Source organism: Lampetra fluviatilis, unplaced genomic scaffold (assembly GCF_964198595.1).
Source record: "Lampetra fluviatilis unplaced genomic scaffold, kcLamFluv1.1 SCAFFOLD_253, whole genome shotgun sequence".
Lineage (NCBI taxonomy): Eukaryota > Metazoa > Chordata > Hyperoartia > Petromyzontiformes > Petromyzontidae > Lampetra > Lampetra fluviatilis.
In genome coordinates, this window is record NW_027621807.1 from 68457 (window position 1) to 84628 (window position 16172).

The 16172-nt window shown below is 58.6% G+C and overlaps 1 protein-coding gene across 1 annotated transcript in view; it reads left to right on the forward strand.

Moving 5' to 3' along the window:
* RPL18 (ribosomal protein L18) overlaps positions 1-15693 on the forward strand; it is a 29905-nt gene extending 14212 nt beyond the window's left edge. Inside the window, exons 4-7 of the mRNA XM_078885865.1 lie at positions 5032-5130; positions 7068-7191; positions 12318-12387; positions 15283-15693. Coding sequence (XP_078741991.1) covers positions 5032-5130; positions 7068-7191; positions 12318-12387; positions 15283-15358 — 369 coding nt within the window. The 3' untranslated portion in view covers positions 15359-15693. The remainder of the gene's footprint in view (positions 1-5031; positions 5131-7067; positions 7192-12317; positions 12388-15282) is intronic.
* Positions 15694-16172: the final 479 nt, after the last annotated feature.

Genomic DNA, 16172 nt, shown 5'->3' on the forward strand with positions numbered 1-16172 from the left:
ATCACTACCTACATCGCTACCTACATCGCTACCTACATCGCTACCTACATCACTACCTACATCGCTACCTACATCGCTACCTACATCGCTACCTACATCGCTACCTACATCACTACCTACATCACTACCTACATCACTACCTACATCGCTACCTACATCGCTACCTACATCGCTACCTACATCGCTACCTACATCGCTACCTACATCGCTACCTACATCGCTACTACATCGCTACTTACATCACTACTACATCGCTACCTACATCGCTACCTACATCGCTACCTACATCACTACCTACATCGCTACCTACATCACTACCTACATCACTACCTACATCACTACTACATCGCTACCTACATCGCTACCTACATCGCTACCTACATCGCCACCTACATCGCCACCTACATCACTACCTACATCACTACCTACATCGCTACCTACATCGCTACCTACATCGCTACCTACATCACCACCATCGCTACCTACATCGCTACCTACATCGCTACTTACATCACTACTACATCGCTACCTACATCGCTACCTACATCGCTACCTACATCGCTACCTACATCGCTACCTACATCACTACCTACATCACTACCTACATCACTACCTACATCGCTACCTACATCACTACCTACATCGCTACCTACATCGCTACCTACGTCACTACCTACATCACTACCTACATCGCTACCTACGTCACTACCTACATCACTACCTACATCGCTACCTACATCGCTACCTACATCGCTACCTACATCACTACCTACATCACTACCTACATCGCTACCTACATCGCTACCTACATCGCTACCTACATCGCTACCTACATCACTACCTACATCGCTACCTACATCACTACCTACATCGCTACCTACATCACTACCTACATCGCTACCTACATCGCTACCTACATCGCTACCTACATCGCTACCTACATCGCTACCTACATCACCACCATCGCTACCTACATCGCTACCTACATCACTACCTACATCGCTACCTACATCGCTACTTACATCACTACCTACATCACTACTACATCGCTACTTACATCGCTACCTACATCGCTACCTACATCGCTACCTACATCACTACCTACATCACTACCTACATCGCTACCTACATCGCTACTTACATCACTACCTACATCACTACCTACATCACTACCTACATCACTACTACATCACTACCTACATCACTACCTACATCACTACCTACATCACTACCTACATCACTACCTACATCGCTACCTACATCGCTACCTACATCACTACCTACATCACTACCTACATCACTACCTACATCACTACCTACATCACTACCTACATCACTACCTACATCGCTACCTACATCGCTACCTACATCACTACCTACATCACTACCTACATCGCTACCTACATCACTACCTACATCACTACCTACATCACTACTACATCACTACCTACATCACCACCATCGCTACCTACATCACTACCTACATCGCTACCTACATCACTACCTACATCGCTACTACATCGCTACCTACATCACTACCTACATCACTACCTACATCGCTACCTACATCGCTACCTACATCACTACCTACATCACTACCTACATCGCTACCTACATCGCTACCTACATCACTACCTACATCACTACCTACATCGCTACCTACATCACCACCATCGCTACCTACATCACTACCTACATCACTACCTACATCACTACCTACATCACTACCTACATCACTGCCTACATCACTACCTACATCGCTACCTACATCGCTACCTACATCACTACCTACATCACTACCTACATCACTACCTACATCACTACCTACATCGCTACCTACATCGCTACCTACATCACTACCTACATCACTACCTACATCACTACCTACATCACTACCTACATCACTACCTACATCGCTACCTACATCGCTACCTACATCACTACCTACATCACTACCTACATCACTACCTACATCGCTACCTACATCACTACCTACATCGCTACCTACATCACCACCTACATCACTACCTACATCACTACCTACATCACTACCTACATCACTACCTACATCACTACCTACATCACTACCTACATCACTACCTACATCGCTACCTACATCGCTACCTACATCACTACCTACATCACTACCTACATCACTACCTACATCACTACCTACATCACTACCTACATCGCTACCTACATCGCTACCTACATCACTACCTACATCACTACCTACATCACTACCTACATCGCTACCTACATCGCTACCTACATCACTACCTACATCACTACCTACATCACTACCTACATCGCTACCTACATCGCTACGACATCACCACCATCACTAAGGTAGTCACCTACCATCGCCACCATTGCTACCGTCACCACTACATCACTACCACGTCACCTACATCAACATCTTATCTCGTACCACCCATCCCACCCATCTCCATCGCCCACCTATATCCACATCATCAACCACCACTGCCGTCAACTCTTGTTGCTGTGCATTGTGCGAAGGTGATTATTGCGGTGATTGTGGTGGAGATGGTGAGTGATGGTGGTGATGGTGGTGACGTTGTAGAGCGTGGGGGTGTAGGCGACGGACGTGTGGTGATGGTAGTTTCAGTAGTTGATGGTGATGGTAGTTGACGGTAGTTCACGGTGGTGGTGACGGTGGTGGTGACGCTAGTGGTGACGCTGGTGGTGACGCTAGTGGTGACGCTAGTGGTGACGCTAGTGGTGACGCTAGTGGTGACGCTAGTGGTGACGCTAGTGGTGACGCTAGTGGTGACGCTGGTGGTGACGCTGGTGGTGACGCTGGTGGTGACGCTGGCGGTGACGCTGGCGGTGACGCTGGCGGTGACGCTGGCGGTGACGCTGGCGGTGACGCTGGCGGTGACGCTGGTGGTGACGCTGGTGGTGACGCTAGTGGTGACGCTAGTGGTGACGCTAGTGGTGACGGTAGTTCACGGTGGTGGTGGCGGTGACGGTGGCGGTGGCGGTGACGGTAGCGGTGACGGTAGCTAACGGCAGTGGCTACTCCAGAGAACGGAAGGAGGGTGTCTAATTGCCCACACGGCTCCCCGATGATGAGTCCTTCGTGCGTGTCACCTGACCCCCCTCTCCGCCCCTCCGTGCCGCGTGCCCCCCCCAATTGGCGCGTCCTGCGCTGGGGGGGGGCCCATGCGAGCTGGGGGGGTCTGTGTGGGAGTGGGGGGCTGATCTGATTTAAACGAGGCTGAGGGGATGCTAGCGTGCGCGTCTGCGCGCGTTTTAGAGGCCGAACGAACGGGAAAATGTTGTTGTACTGGAGGAATCCGATGAGCTTATGAAGCTCTTTCACAAATGGGCTGGTGTTTTCACAGATGTCTGGTGCTTGTGTGTGTGTCTCTGTGTGTGTGTCTGCTTGTGTGTGTGTGTCTCTGCCAGTGTGTGTGTGTGTCTGTCAGTGTGTGTGTCTGCTTGTGTGTGTGTCTCTGTGTGTGTCTGCCACTGTGTTTGTGTGTCTGCTAGTGTGTGTGTCTGCTAGTGTGTGTGTGTGTCTCTGTGTGTGTGTCTCTGTGTGTGTGTCTGCTCGTGTGTGTGTGTCTCTGTATGTGTGTGTGTCTCTGTGTGTGTCTGCCACTGTGTTTGTGTGTCTGCCAGTGTGTGTGTCTGCGGTGGTGTAGCGCTGCGCTATGAACCTGGCGACCCGGGTTCGATTCCCGCTCACGGCTAACACCAGTGGCGATAATCTGAACCGGTCCTGGGCCTCCCCTAGGTCGACTCAGCCTTAAATGAGTACCTGGTGTAGCGGTGTGTAAACATCGCCGCTGGGGAGACAAAGGCGGCCGGGCGTGGTGCTGGCCACCCACCCTCTCGTGTGCCGTGCCGGCCTTCATAGGTGCTCGCTAACAGCACTTGCCCCTACAGTCTGTTAAGGCTACACGGGGGATCTTTATCTTTGTGTGTGTCTGCTAGTGTGTGTGTGTCTGCCACTGTGTGTGTCTGCTAGTGTGTGTGTGTCTCTGTGTGTGTGTCTGTGTGTGTGTGTCTGCCACTGTGTGTGTGTGTCTGCCACTGTGTGTGTGTGTCTGCCAGTGTGTGTGTCTGCTAGTATGTGTGTCTGCTAGTATGTGTGTCTGCTAGTATGTGTGTCTGCTAGTGTGTGTGTCTGTCACTGTGTGTGTGTGTCTCTGTGTGTGTCTGTGTGTGTGTGTGTCTGCCAGTGTGTGTGTGTGTCTGCCAGTGTGTGTGTCTGCTAGTATGTGTGTCTGCTAGTATGTGTGTCTGCTAGTATGTGTGTCTGCTAGTGTGTGTGTCTGTCACTGTGTGTGTGTGTCTCTGTGTGTGTCTGTGTGTGTGTGTGTCTGCCACTGTGTGTGTGTGTCTGCCAGTGTGTGTGTCTGCTAGTATGTGTGTCTGCTAGTATGTGTGTCTGCTAGTATGTGTGTCTGCTAGTGTGTGTGTCTGTCACTGTGTGTGTGTGTCTCTGTGTGTGTCTGTGTGTGTGTGTGTCTGCCAGTGTGTGTGTCTGCCAGTGTGTGTGTCTGCTAGTGTGTGTGTCTGCCACTGTGTGTGTGTGTCTGTCACTGTGTGTGTGTCTGCCACTGTGTGTGTGTGTCTGCCACTGTGTGTGTGTCTACACGTGTGTGTGTGTCTGCTAGTGTGTGTGTCTGCTAGTGTGTGTGTCTGCTAGTGTGTGTGTCTGCTAGTGTGTGTGTCTGCTAGTGTGTGTGTCTGCTAGTGTGTGTGTCTGCTAGTGTGTGTGTCTGCTAGTGTGTGTGTCTGCTAGTGTGTGTGTCTGCTAGTGTGTGTGTCTGCTAGTGTGTGTGTCTGCTAGTGTGTGTGTCTGCTAGTGTGTGTGTCTGCTAGTGTGTGTGTCTGCTAGTGTGTGTGTCTGCTAGTGTGTGTGTCTACTAGTGTGTGTCTGCGTGTGTGTCTACTAGTGTGTGTGTGTCTGCGTACATAGGTGCTGCTACTCGCTACGGGACACCACTTGCCCCAACAGTCTATTGATGGCTGTACGGGGGACCTTTGTCTCTGTAGGTACGCAAGATGAAGATGGGCGGTCGGGAGGGGAAGGTTGCCGTGGTGATTGGCACCATCACCGATGACCCCAGGATCTTCACCATTCCCAAGATCAAGGTGCGATGCTCACCGCTCGCCCGCTCGCTCACCACTCCTACTCCCACTCACCAACACTCGCTCACCCACTCGCTCACCCACTCGCTCACCGCTCGCTCGCTCACTACTCCCACTCACCAACACTCACTCACCCACTCACCAACACTCACCCACTCACCAACACTCACCCACTCACCAACACTCACCCACTCACCAACACTCACCCACTCACCAACACTCACCCACTCACCAACACTCACCCACTCACCAACACTCACCCACTCACCAACACTCACCCACTCACCAACACTCACCCACTCACCAACACTCACCCACTCACCAACACTCACCCACTCACCAACACTCACCCACTCGCTCACCACTCCCACTCACCAACACTCACCAACACTCGCCAACACTCACCCACTCGCCAACACTCACCCACTCGCCAACACTCACCCACTCACCAACACTCACCCACTCACCAACACTCACCCACTCACCAACACTCACCCACTCACCAACACTCACCCACTCACCAACACTCACCCACTCACCAACACTCACCCACTCACCAACACTCACCCACTCACCAACACTCACCCACTCACCAACACTCACCCACTCGCTCACCACTCACTCGCTCACCACTCCCACTCACCAACACTCACCCACTCGCTCACTCGCTCACTACCCCCACTCACCAACACTCACCCACTCACCAACACTCACCCACTCACCAACACTCACCCACTCACAAACACTCACCCACTCGCCAACACTCACCCACTCGCCAACACTCACCCACTCGCCAACACTCACCCACTCGCCAACACTCACCCACTCGCCAACACTCACCCACTCACCAACACTCACCCACTCGCTCACCACTCACTCGCTCACCACTCCCACTCACCAACACTCACCCACTCACCAACACTCACCCACTCGCTCACTCGCTCACTACCCCCACTCACCAACACTCACCCACTCACCAACACTCACCCACTCACCAACACTCACCCACTCGCTCACCACTCACTCGCTCACCACTCACTCACTCGCTCACCACTCGCTCACTACACACACTCACCCACTCGCTCACCCACTCGCTCACCCACTCACCAACACTCACCCACTCGCCAACACTCACCCACTCGCCAACACTCACCCACTCGCCAACACTCACCCACTCACCAACACTCACCCACTCACCCACTCACCAACACTCACCCACTCGCCAACACTCACCCACTCACCAACACTCACCCACTCACCAACACTCACCCACTCGCTCACCACTCACTCGCTCACCACTCCCACTCACCAACACTCACCCACTCACCAACACTCACCCACTCACCAACACTCACCCACTCACCAACACTCACCCACTCACCAACACTCACCCACTCACCAACACTCACCCACTCACCAACACTCACCCACTCACCAACACTCACGCACTCGCTCACCACTCACTCGCTCAGGTGTGCGCTCTGCTACTGTGGTTGATGATGTGGTGGTGGTGACGGTGGTTGTTGTGGTTGTGGTGCGTTGTTGTAGGTGTGCGCTGCTACTGTGGTGGTGGTGGTGGTGGTAATGGTTGTGGTGGTTGTTGTGGTGGTGGTTGTTGTGTGTAGGTGTGCGCTGCTACTGTGGTGGTGGTGGTGGTGGTAATGGTTGTGGTGGTTGTTGTGGTGGTGGTTGTTGTGTGTAGGTGTGCGCTGCTACTGTGGTGGTGGTGGTGGTAATGGTTGTGGTGGTTGTTGTGGTGGTGGTTGTTGTGTGTAGGTGTGCGCTGCTACTGTGGTGGTGGTGGTGGTAATGGTTGTGGTGGTTGTTGTGGTGGTGGTGGTTGTTGTAGTGGTGGTGGTTGTTGTGTTTAGGTGTGCGCTGCTACTGTGGTGGTGGTGGTGGTGGTAATGGTTGTGGTGGTTGTTGTGGTGGTGGTGTAGGTGTGCGCTCTGCGTGTGACGGCGAAGGCGAGAGACCGAATTCTGAGAGCCGGCGGCGAGGTGCTCACCCTGGACCAGCTCGCCCTGCTGTCTCCCCGCGGCCAGAACACAGTGCTGCTGTCTGGTGAGTCTCACACGCTCACCCCTCACTCACCACTCACTCGCTCACCACTCACTCATTACTCACTCACCACTCACTCACCACTCACTCACCACTCACCCTGGACCAGCTCGCCCTGCTGTCTCCCCGCGGCCAGAACACTGTGCTGCTGTCTGGTGAGTCTCACACGCTCACCCCTCACTCACCACTCACTCACCACTCACTCAGCACTCACTCACCACTCGCTCACCACTCGCTCACCACTCACTCACCACTCACTCACCACTCACTCACCACTCACCCTGGACCAGCTCGCCCTGCTGTCTCCCCGCGGCCAGAACACTGTGCTGCTGTCTGGTGAGTCTCACACGCTCACCCCTCACTCACCACTCACTCACCACTCACTCAGCACTCACTCACCACTCGCTCACCACTCACTCACCACTCACTCACCACTCACTCACCACTCACTCACCACTCACCCTGGACCAGCTCGCCCTGCTGTCTCCCCGTGGCCAGAACACTGTGCTGCTGTCTGGTGAGTCTCACACGCTCACCACTCACACGCTCACCACTCACTCACCACTCACTCACCACTCACTCACCACTCACTCACCACCCACTCACCACCCGCTCACCACTCGCTCACCACTCGCTCACCACTCGCGCTCACCACTCACGCTCACCACTCACGCTCACCACTCACGCTCACCACTCACTCACCACTCACCCCCCACTCACCCCCCACTCACCCCCCACATGCTCAGTCACCACACGCTCAACCCCATACGCTCACCCCCACACGCTCACCCCCACACGCTCACCCCCCACACGCTCACCCTCCACACGCTCACCCTCCACACGCTCACCCCCCACACGCTCACCCCCCACACGCTCACCCCCCACACGCTCACCCCCCACTCGCTCACCCCCCACGCGCTCACCCCCCACGCGCTCACCCCCCACACGCTCACCCCCCACACGCTCACCCCCCCACTCGCTCACCCCCCACGCGCTCACCCCCCACGCGCTCACCCCCCACGCGCTCACCCACCACTCGCTCACCACGTCAGCGGTGGGGGGAGCTTTTTTCTGCCAAGGGGCATTTGGATAATTGTAACATCATCCGGTCCAACACCATGTGAGACTAGGCTCTAAGGAAAGCTGTCTCGGGTGTGGACCAATCAACTTCAAGGACCATGTGAGACTGGGCTCTAAGGAAAGCTGTCTCGGGTGTGGACCAATCAACTTCAAGGACCATGTGAGACTAGGCTCTAAGGAAAGCTGTCTCGGGTGTGGACCAATCAACTTCAAGGACCATGTGAGACTGGGCTCTAAGGAAAGCTGTCTCGGGTGTGGACCAATCAACTTCAAGGACCATGTGAGACTAGGCTCTAAGGAAAGCTGTCTCGGGTGTGGACCAATCAACTTCAAGGACCATGTGAGACTGGGCTCTAAGGAAAGCTGTCTCGGGTGTGGACCAATCAACTTCAAGGACCATGTGAGACTAGGCTCTAAGGAAAGCTGTCTCGGGTGTGGACCAATCAACTTCAAGGACCATGTGAGACTAGGCTCTAAGGAAAGCTGTCTCGGGTGTGGACCAATCAACTTCAAGGACCATGTGAGACTGGGCTCTAAGGAAAGCTGTCTCGGGTGTGGACCAATCAACTTCAAGGACCATGTGAGACTAGGCTCTAAGGAAAGCTGTCTCGGGTGTGGACCAATCAACTTCAAGGACCATGTGAGACTAGGCTCTAAGGAAAGCTGTCTCGGGTGTGGACCAATCAACTTCAAGGACCATGTGAGACTGGGCTCTAAGGAAAGCTGTCTCGGGTGTGGACCAATCAACTTCAAGGACCATGTGAGACTAGGCTCTAAGGAAAGCTGTCTCGGGTGTGGACCAATCAACTTCAAGGACCATGTGAGACTAGGCTCTAAGGAAAGCTGTCTCGGGTGTGGACCAATCAACTTCAAGGACCATGTGAGACTGGGCTCTAAGGAAAGCTGTCTCGGGTGTGGACCAATCAACTTCAAGGACCATGTGAGACTAGGCTCTAAGGAAAGCTGTCTCGGGTGTGGACCAATCAACTTCAAGGACCATGTGAGACTAGGCTCTAAGGAAAGCTGTCTCGGGTGTGGACCAATCAACTTCAAGGACAGTGCATACATTATCAGAGTTGTGTGTTTTTTGTTTGCATTACGACTGCAGGTATTGTGGTCAATGCAAACATGACTCCTTGTAAAAAAGGTGTCAGTTTTGTTGTCAGATAGAAGGGTAAAAAAACTATTATCATATTTTCTACTGGCAAAGGAGGTTCCAATGATATAAATGGTGCATTGTCTTTGAGTTGTGCGCCTTTTGGCGTCATCTGGTCCAACACCATGTGAGGCTGGGCTCTAAGGAAAGCTGTCTCGGGTGTGGACCAATCAACTTCAAGGACAGTGCACACACATTATCAGAGTTGTGTGTTTTGTTTGCATTACGACTGCAGGTATTGTGGTCTATGCAAACATGACTCCTTGTAAAAAAGGTGTCAGTTTTGTTGCCAGATAGAAGGGTAAACAACCAATTATCATATTTTGCTACTGGCAAATGAGGTTCCAATGGTGAATGTAGTTTGTTGATGCACAGTGCAATGTCCGTGATGCAGTCATCTTTAGTCTGATGGTCGGCAATCGTCTCGTCTGTACACTGTGCGCGCTCTTGAAAGTGAGACATTTTTCGATGACGGATATTCTCTCCTGCTAATGTTTGCCGTTTCGTCATCGCGGATTGTGTCACAGATTTCCGATTGATTGGGTGGGTACCCCAGTCGCGGAGTTTTGAGTCCACACCCCCCCCTGGCTGGGGGAAAAAAAGTGTCGCAGAAATAAAATATCAAATTGCCTCGGTCAGTTTAGTCTATTTTGTTTGGTACCTTCGCAAAGGTTCTGGTGTGTCGGTGAGCATTGCTTGACCACCTCGCCCCCCCCCCCCGTCTCTCCTGCCCCTCCCCCCCGTGTCTCTCCTGCCCCTCCGTCTCCCCCCCCCTCCCCCGTGTCCCCCCCCCCCTCCCCCGTCTCTCTCCCCCCCCCCTGTCTCTCCTGCCCCCCCCCCCCGTCTCCTGCCCCTCCCCCCGTGTCCCCCCCCCCCTCCCCCGTCTCTCTCCCCCCCCCCCCTGTCTCTCCTGCCCCTCCCCCCCCCCCGTCTCCTGCCCCTCCCCCCCGTGTCTCCCCCCCCCCCCCGTCTCCTGCCCCTCCCCCCGTGTCTCCCCCCCCCCCCCCGTCTCTCCTCCCCCCCTCCCCCGTGTCCCTCCCCCCCCCGTCTCTCCTCCCCCCCCCCCCGTGTCTCCCCCCCCTCCCCCGTGTCCCCCCCCCCCGTCTCTCCTCCCCCCCTCCCCCGTGTCCCTCCCCCCCCCGTCTCTCCTCCCCCCCCCCCCGTGTCTCCCCCCCCCTCCCCCGTGTCCCCCCCCCCCGTCTCTCCTCCCCCCCCCCCCCGTCTCTCCTCCCCCCCTCCCCCGTGTCCCTCCCCCCCCCGTCTCTCCTCCCCCCCCCCCCGTGTCTCCCCCCCCCTCCCCCGTGTCCCCCCCCCCCGTCTCTCCTCCCCCCCCCCCCGTCTCTCCTCCCCCCCCCCCCCGTGTCTCCCCCCCCTCCCCCGTGTCCCCCCCCCCCGTCTCTCCTCCCTCCCCCCCCGTCTCTCCTCCCCCCCTCCCCCGTGTCCCTCCCCCCCCCGTCTCTCCTCCCCCCCCCCCCCGTGTCTCCCCCCCCCTCCCCCGTGTCCCCCCCCCCCGTCTCTCCTCCCCCCCCCCCCCGTGTCTCCCCCCCCTCCCCCGTGTCCCCCCCCCCCGTCTCTCCTCCCCCCCCCCCCGTCTCTCCTCCCCCCCTCCCCCGTCTCTCCTCCCCCCCCCCCCCGTGTCTCCCCCCCCTCCCCCGTGTCCCCCCCCCCCGTCTCTCCTCCCCCCCCCCCCGTCTCTCCTCCCCCCCTCCCCCGTCTCTCCTCCCCCCCCCCCCGTGTCTCCCCCCCCTCCCCCGTGTCCCCCCCCCCCGTCTCTCCTCCCCCCCCCCCCGTCTCTCCTCCCCCCCTCCCCCGTGTCCCTCCCCCCCCCGTCTCTCCTCCCCCCCCCCCCCGTGTCTCCCCCCCCTCCCCCGTGTCCCCCCCCCCCGTCTCTCCTCCCCCCCCCCCCGTCTCTCCTCCCCCCCCCCCCGTGTCTCCCCCCCCTCCCCCGTGTCCCCCCCCCCCGTCTCTCCTCCCTCCCCCCCCGTCTCTCCTCCCCCCCTCCCCCGTGTCCCTCCCCCCCCCGTCTCTCCTCCCCCCCCCCCCCGTGTCTCCCCCCCCTCCCCCGTGTCCCCCCCCCCCGTCTCTCCTCCCCCCCCCCCCGTGTCTCCCCCCCCTCCCCCGTGTCCCCCCCCCCCCGTCTCTCCTCCCCCCCCCCCCCGTCTCTCCTCCCCCCCTCCCCCCGTCTCTCCTCCCCCCCCCCCCCGTGTCTCCCCCCCCTCCCCCGTGTCCCCCCCCCCCGTCTCTCCTCCCCCCCCCCCCGTCTCTCCTCCCCCCCTCCCCCGTCTCTCCTCCCCCCCCCCCCGTGTCTCCCCCCCCTCCCCCGTGTCCCCCCCCCCCGTCTCTCCTCCCCCCCCCCCCCGTCTCTCCTCCCCCCCTCCCCCGTGTCCCTCCCCCCCCCGTCTCTCCTCCCCCCCCCCCCGTGTCTCCCCCCCCTCCCCCGTGTCCCCCCCCCCCGTCTCTCCTCCCCCCCCCCCCGTCTCTCCTCCCCCCCCCCCCGTGTCTCCCCCCCCTCCCCCGTGTCCCCCCCCCCGTCTCTCCTCCCTCCCCCCCCGTCTCTCCTCCCCCCCTCCCCCGTGTCCCTCCCCCCCCCGTCTCTCCTCCCCCCCCCCCCGTGTCTCCCCCCCCCTCCCCCGTGTCCCCCCCCCCCGTCTCTCCTCCCCCCCCCCCCGTGTCTCCCCCCCCTCCCCCGTGTCCCCCCCCCCCCGTCTCTCCTCCCCCCCCCCCCGTCTCTCCTCCCCCCCTCCCCCGTCTCTCCTCCCCCCCCCCCCCGTGTCTCCCCCCCCCTCCCCCGTGTCCCCCCCCCCCGTCTCTCCTCCCCCCCCCCCCCGTCTCTCCTCCCCCCCTCCCCCGTGTCTCTCCCCCCCCCCGTCTCTCCTCCTGCCCTCCCCCCCAGGGCCACGTAAAGGGCGTGAAGCCTACCGCCACTTTGGGCCGGCACCCGGCGTGCCTCACTCGCACACCAAGTGAGTCACTCAGTCACAGTGTACACACACACACAGTCACACACACACAGTCACACACAGTGCACACACTCGCACACCAAGTGAGTCACTCAGTCACAGTGTACACACACACACACAGTCACACACACACAGTCACACACAGTCACACACAGTGCACACACTCGCACACCAAGTGAGTCACTCAGTCACAGTGTACACACACACACAGTCACACACACACACTCGCACACCAAGTGAGTCACTCAGTCACAGTGTACACACACACACAGTCACACACACACAGTCACACACAGTGCACACACTCGCACACCAAGTGAGTCACTCAGTCACAGTGTACACACACACACAGTCACACACACACAGTCACACACAGTCACACACAGTGCACACACTCGCACACCAAGTGAGTCACTCAGTCACAGTGTACACACACACACAGTCACACACACACACTCGCACACCAAGTGAGTCACTCAGTCACAGTGTACACACACACACCGTCACACACACACAGTCACACACCAAGTGAGTCACTCAGTCACAGTGTACACACACACACAGTCACACACACACAGTCACACACAGTGCACACACTCGCACACCAAGTGAGTCACTCAGTCACAGTGTACACACACACACAGTCACACACACACAGTCACACACCAAGTGAGTCACTCAGTCACAGTGTACACACACACACAGTCACACACACACAGTCACACACAGTGCACACACTCGCACACCAAGTGAGTCACTCAGTCACAGTGTACACACACACACAGTCACACACACACAGTCACACACAGTGCACACACTCGCACACCAAGTGAGTCACTCAGTCACAGTGTACACACACACACAGTCACACACACACAGTCACACACAGTGCACACACTCGCACACCAAGTGAGTCACTCAGTCACAGTGTACACACACACACACAGTCACACACACACAGTCACACACAGTCACACACAGTGCACACACTCGCACACCAAGTGAGTCACTCAGTCACAGTGTACACACACACACAGTCACACACAGTCACTCACACACACAGCCACACACAGTGTACACACACACACTCGCACACACACTCGCACACCAAGTGAGTTACTCACAGTCACACACACACAGTCACACACACAGTGTACACACACACACTTGCACACACTTGCACACACAGTCGCACACACAGTCACACACACACACAGTCACACACACAGTGTACACACTCGCACACCAAGTGAGTTACTCAGTCACACACACACACACAGTCACACACACACAGTCACACTGTACACACACACAGTCACACAGTCACACAGTGTACACACACACAGTCACACAGTGTACACACACACAGTCACACAGTGTACTCGCACACACAGTCACACACACAGTCACACACACAGTCACACAACAAAACACACGCTGACAGTGGCATACACACACGCACAGACACACTCACACAGTGACAGTCACGCACAAAGTTACACACACACTGGCACACACTCTCACACACAGACACTACACACGCCCACACACACGGACGCCCACACACACGGACGACGACACGTACAGGGACGCCTACACACACGGGTCTCACGTCATCACGCTCACTACCCCGCTGTGTCTCTCCCCGCTGTGTCTGTCCCACCCTCGCCACCCTCACCACCCGCTGTGTCTGTCCCACCCTCACCACCCTCACCACCCTCACCACCCTCACCGTGTCTGTCCCACCCTCACCACCCGCTGTGTCTGTCCCACCCTCACCACCCTCACCACCCTCACCGTGTCTGTCCCACCCTCACCACCCGCTGTGTCTGTGCCACCCTCACCACCCTCGCCACCCCCACCACCCTCACCACCCTCACCACCCTCACCACCCTCACCACCCTCACCGTGTCTGTCCCACCCTCACCACCCGCTGTGTCTGTGCCACCCTCGCCACCCTCGCCACCCCCACCACCCTCACCACCCTCGCCACCCTCACCGTGTCTGTCCCACCCTCACCACCCGCTGTGTCTGTGCCACCCTCACCACCCTCGCCACCCTCGCCACCCTCACCACCCCCACCACCCCCACCACCCTCACCACCCTCACCACCCTCACCACCCTCACCGTGTCTGTCCCACCCTCACCACCCGCTGTCTGTGCCACCCTCACCACCCTCGCCACCCTCGCCACCCTCACCACCCCCCACCACCCCCACCACCCTCACCACCCTCACCACCCTCACCGTGTCTGTCCCACCCTCACCACCCGCTGTGTCTGTGCCACCCTCGCCACCCCCACCACCCTCACCACCCTCGCCACCCTCGCCACCCTCACCGTGTCTGTCCCACCCTCACCACCCGCTGTGTCTGTGCCACCCTCACCACCCTCACCACCCGCTGTGTCTGTCCCACCCTCACCACCCTCACCACCCGCTGTGTCTGTCCCACCCCTCACCACCCTCACCACCTTCACCACCCTCGCCACCCACACCGTGTCTGTCCCACCCTCAACACCCTCGCCACCCTCGCCACCCTCGCCACCCTCACCGTGTCTGTCCACCCTCACCACCCTCACCACCCCCACCACCCTCACCACCCCTCACCACCCTCACCACCCTCACCGTGTCTGTCCCACCCTCACCACCCCCACCACCCTCACCACCCCTCACCACGCTCACCACGCTCACCACCCTCACCACCCTCGCCACCCTCGCCACCCTCACCGTGTCTGTCCCACCCTCACCACCCCCACCACCCCCACCACGCTCACCACCCTCACCACCCTCACCACCCTCACCACGCTCACCACCCCCACCACCCTCACCACCCTCGCCACCCTCACCGTGTCTGTCCCACCCTCACCACCCACTGTGTCTGTCCCACCCTCCACCCGCAGGCCGTACGTGCGCTCCAAGGGCCGCAAGTTTGAGCGAGCTCGTGGGCGCAGAGCGAGCAGAGGCTACAAGAACTGAGCTGGGGGGTGTGTGGGGTGGTGTGTGGAGGGTGGTGGTGGGGGCTTGTGGGCCCCTCCTCCTACTGCTGCAGTAGCAGCTGCTACTGCTGCAGTAGCAGCTGCTACTGCTGCTGCTGCAGCTGCTACTGCTGCAGCTGCTGCAGCTGCTACTGCTGCAGCTGCTACTGCTGCTGCTACTGCTGCTGCTTCTGCAGCTGTAGCAGCTGCAGCTGTAGCAGCTGCTGCAGTAGCAGCTGCTGCAGCTGCTGCAGCAGCTGCTACTGCTGTAGCTGTCTCCTGCAGCAGTCTCCTGCTGCACCGCCCACAATAAAGATGACGATCCGGTTCACAACAGCAGCAGGCTCCTTTGCGTAGCTGTGTGGGTGTGGGGTGTGTGGGGTGTGTGCTGTGTGTGTGGGGTGGGTGAGTGTGTGGGAGCGCTGTGTGTGCTGCGAGTGTGTGGGCGAGTGTGTGGGGGCGCTGTGTGTGTGGGCGAGTGTGGGTGAGCGTGGGGGCGCTGTGTGTGTGGGCGAGTGTGGGTGAGCGTGGGGGCGAGTGTGGGTGAGCGTGGGGGGCGCTGTGTGTGTGGGCGAGTGTGGGTGAGCGTGGGGGCGCTGTGTGTGTGGGCGAGTGTGGGTGAGCGTGGGGGCGAGTGTGGGTGAGCGTGGGGGCGCTGTGTGTGTGGGCGAGTGTGGGTGAGCGTGGGGGCGAGTGTGGGTGAGTGTGTGGGTGAGCGTGTGGGCGAGCGTGTGGGCGAGTGTGTGCTGTGTGGGGCGCCATGCCTCCCCCTAGGTCCACTCGTCCTCAAACGAGTACCTGGTGCGGTGTATAAA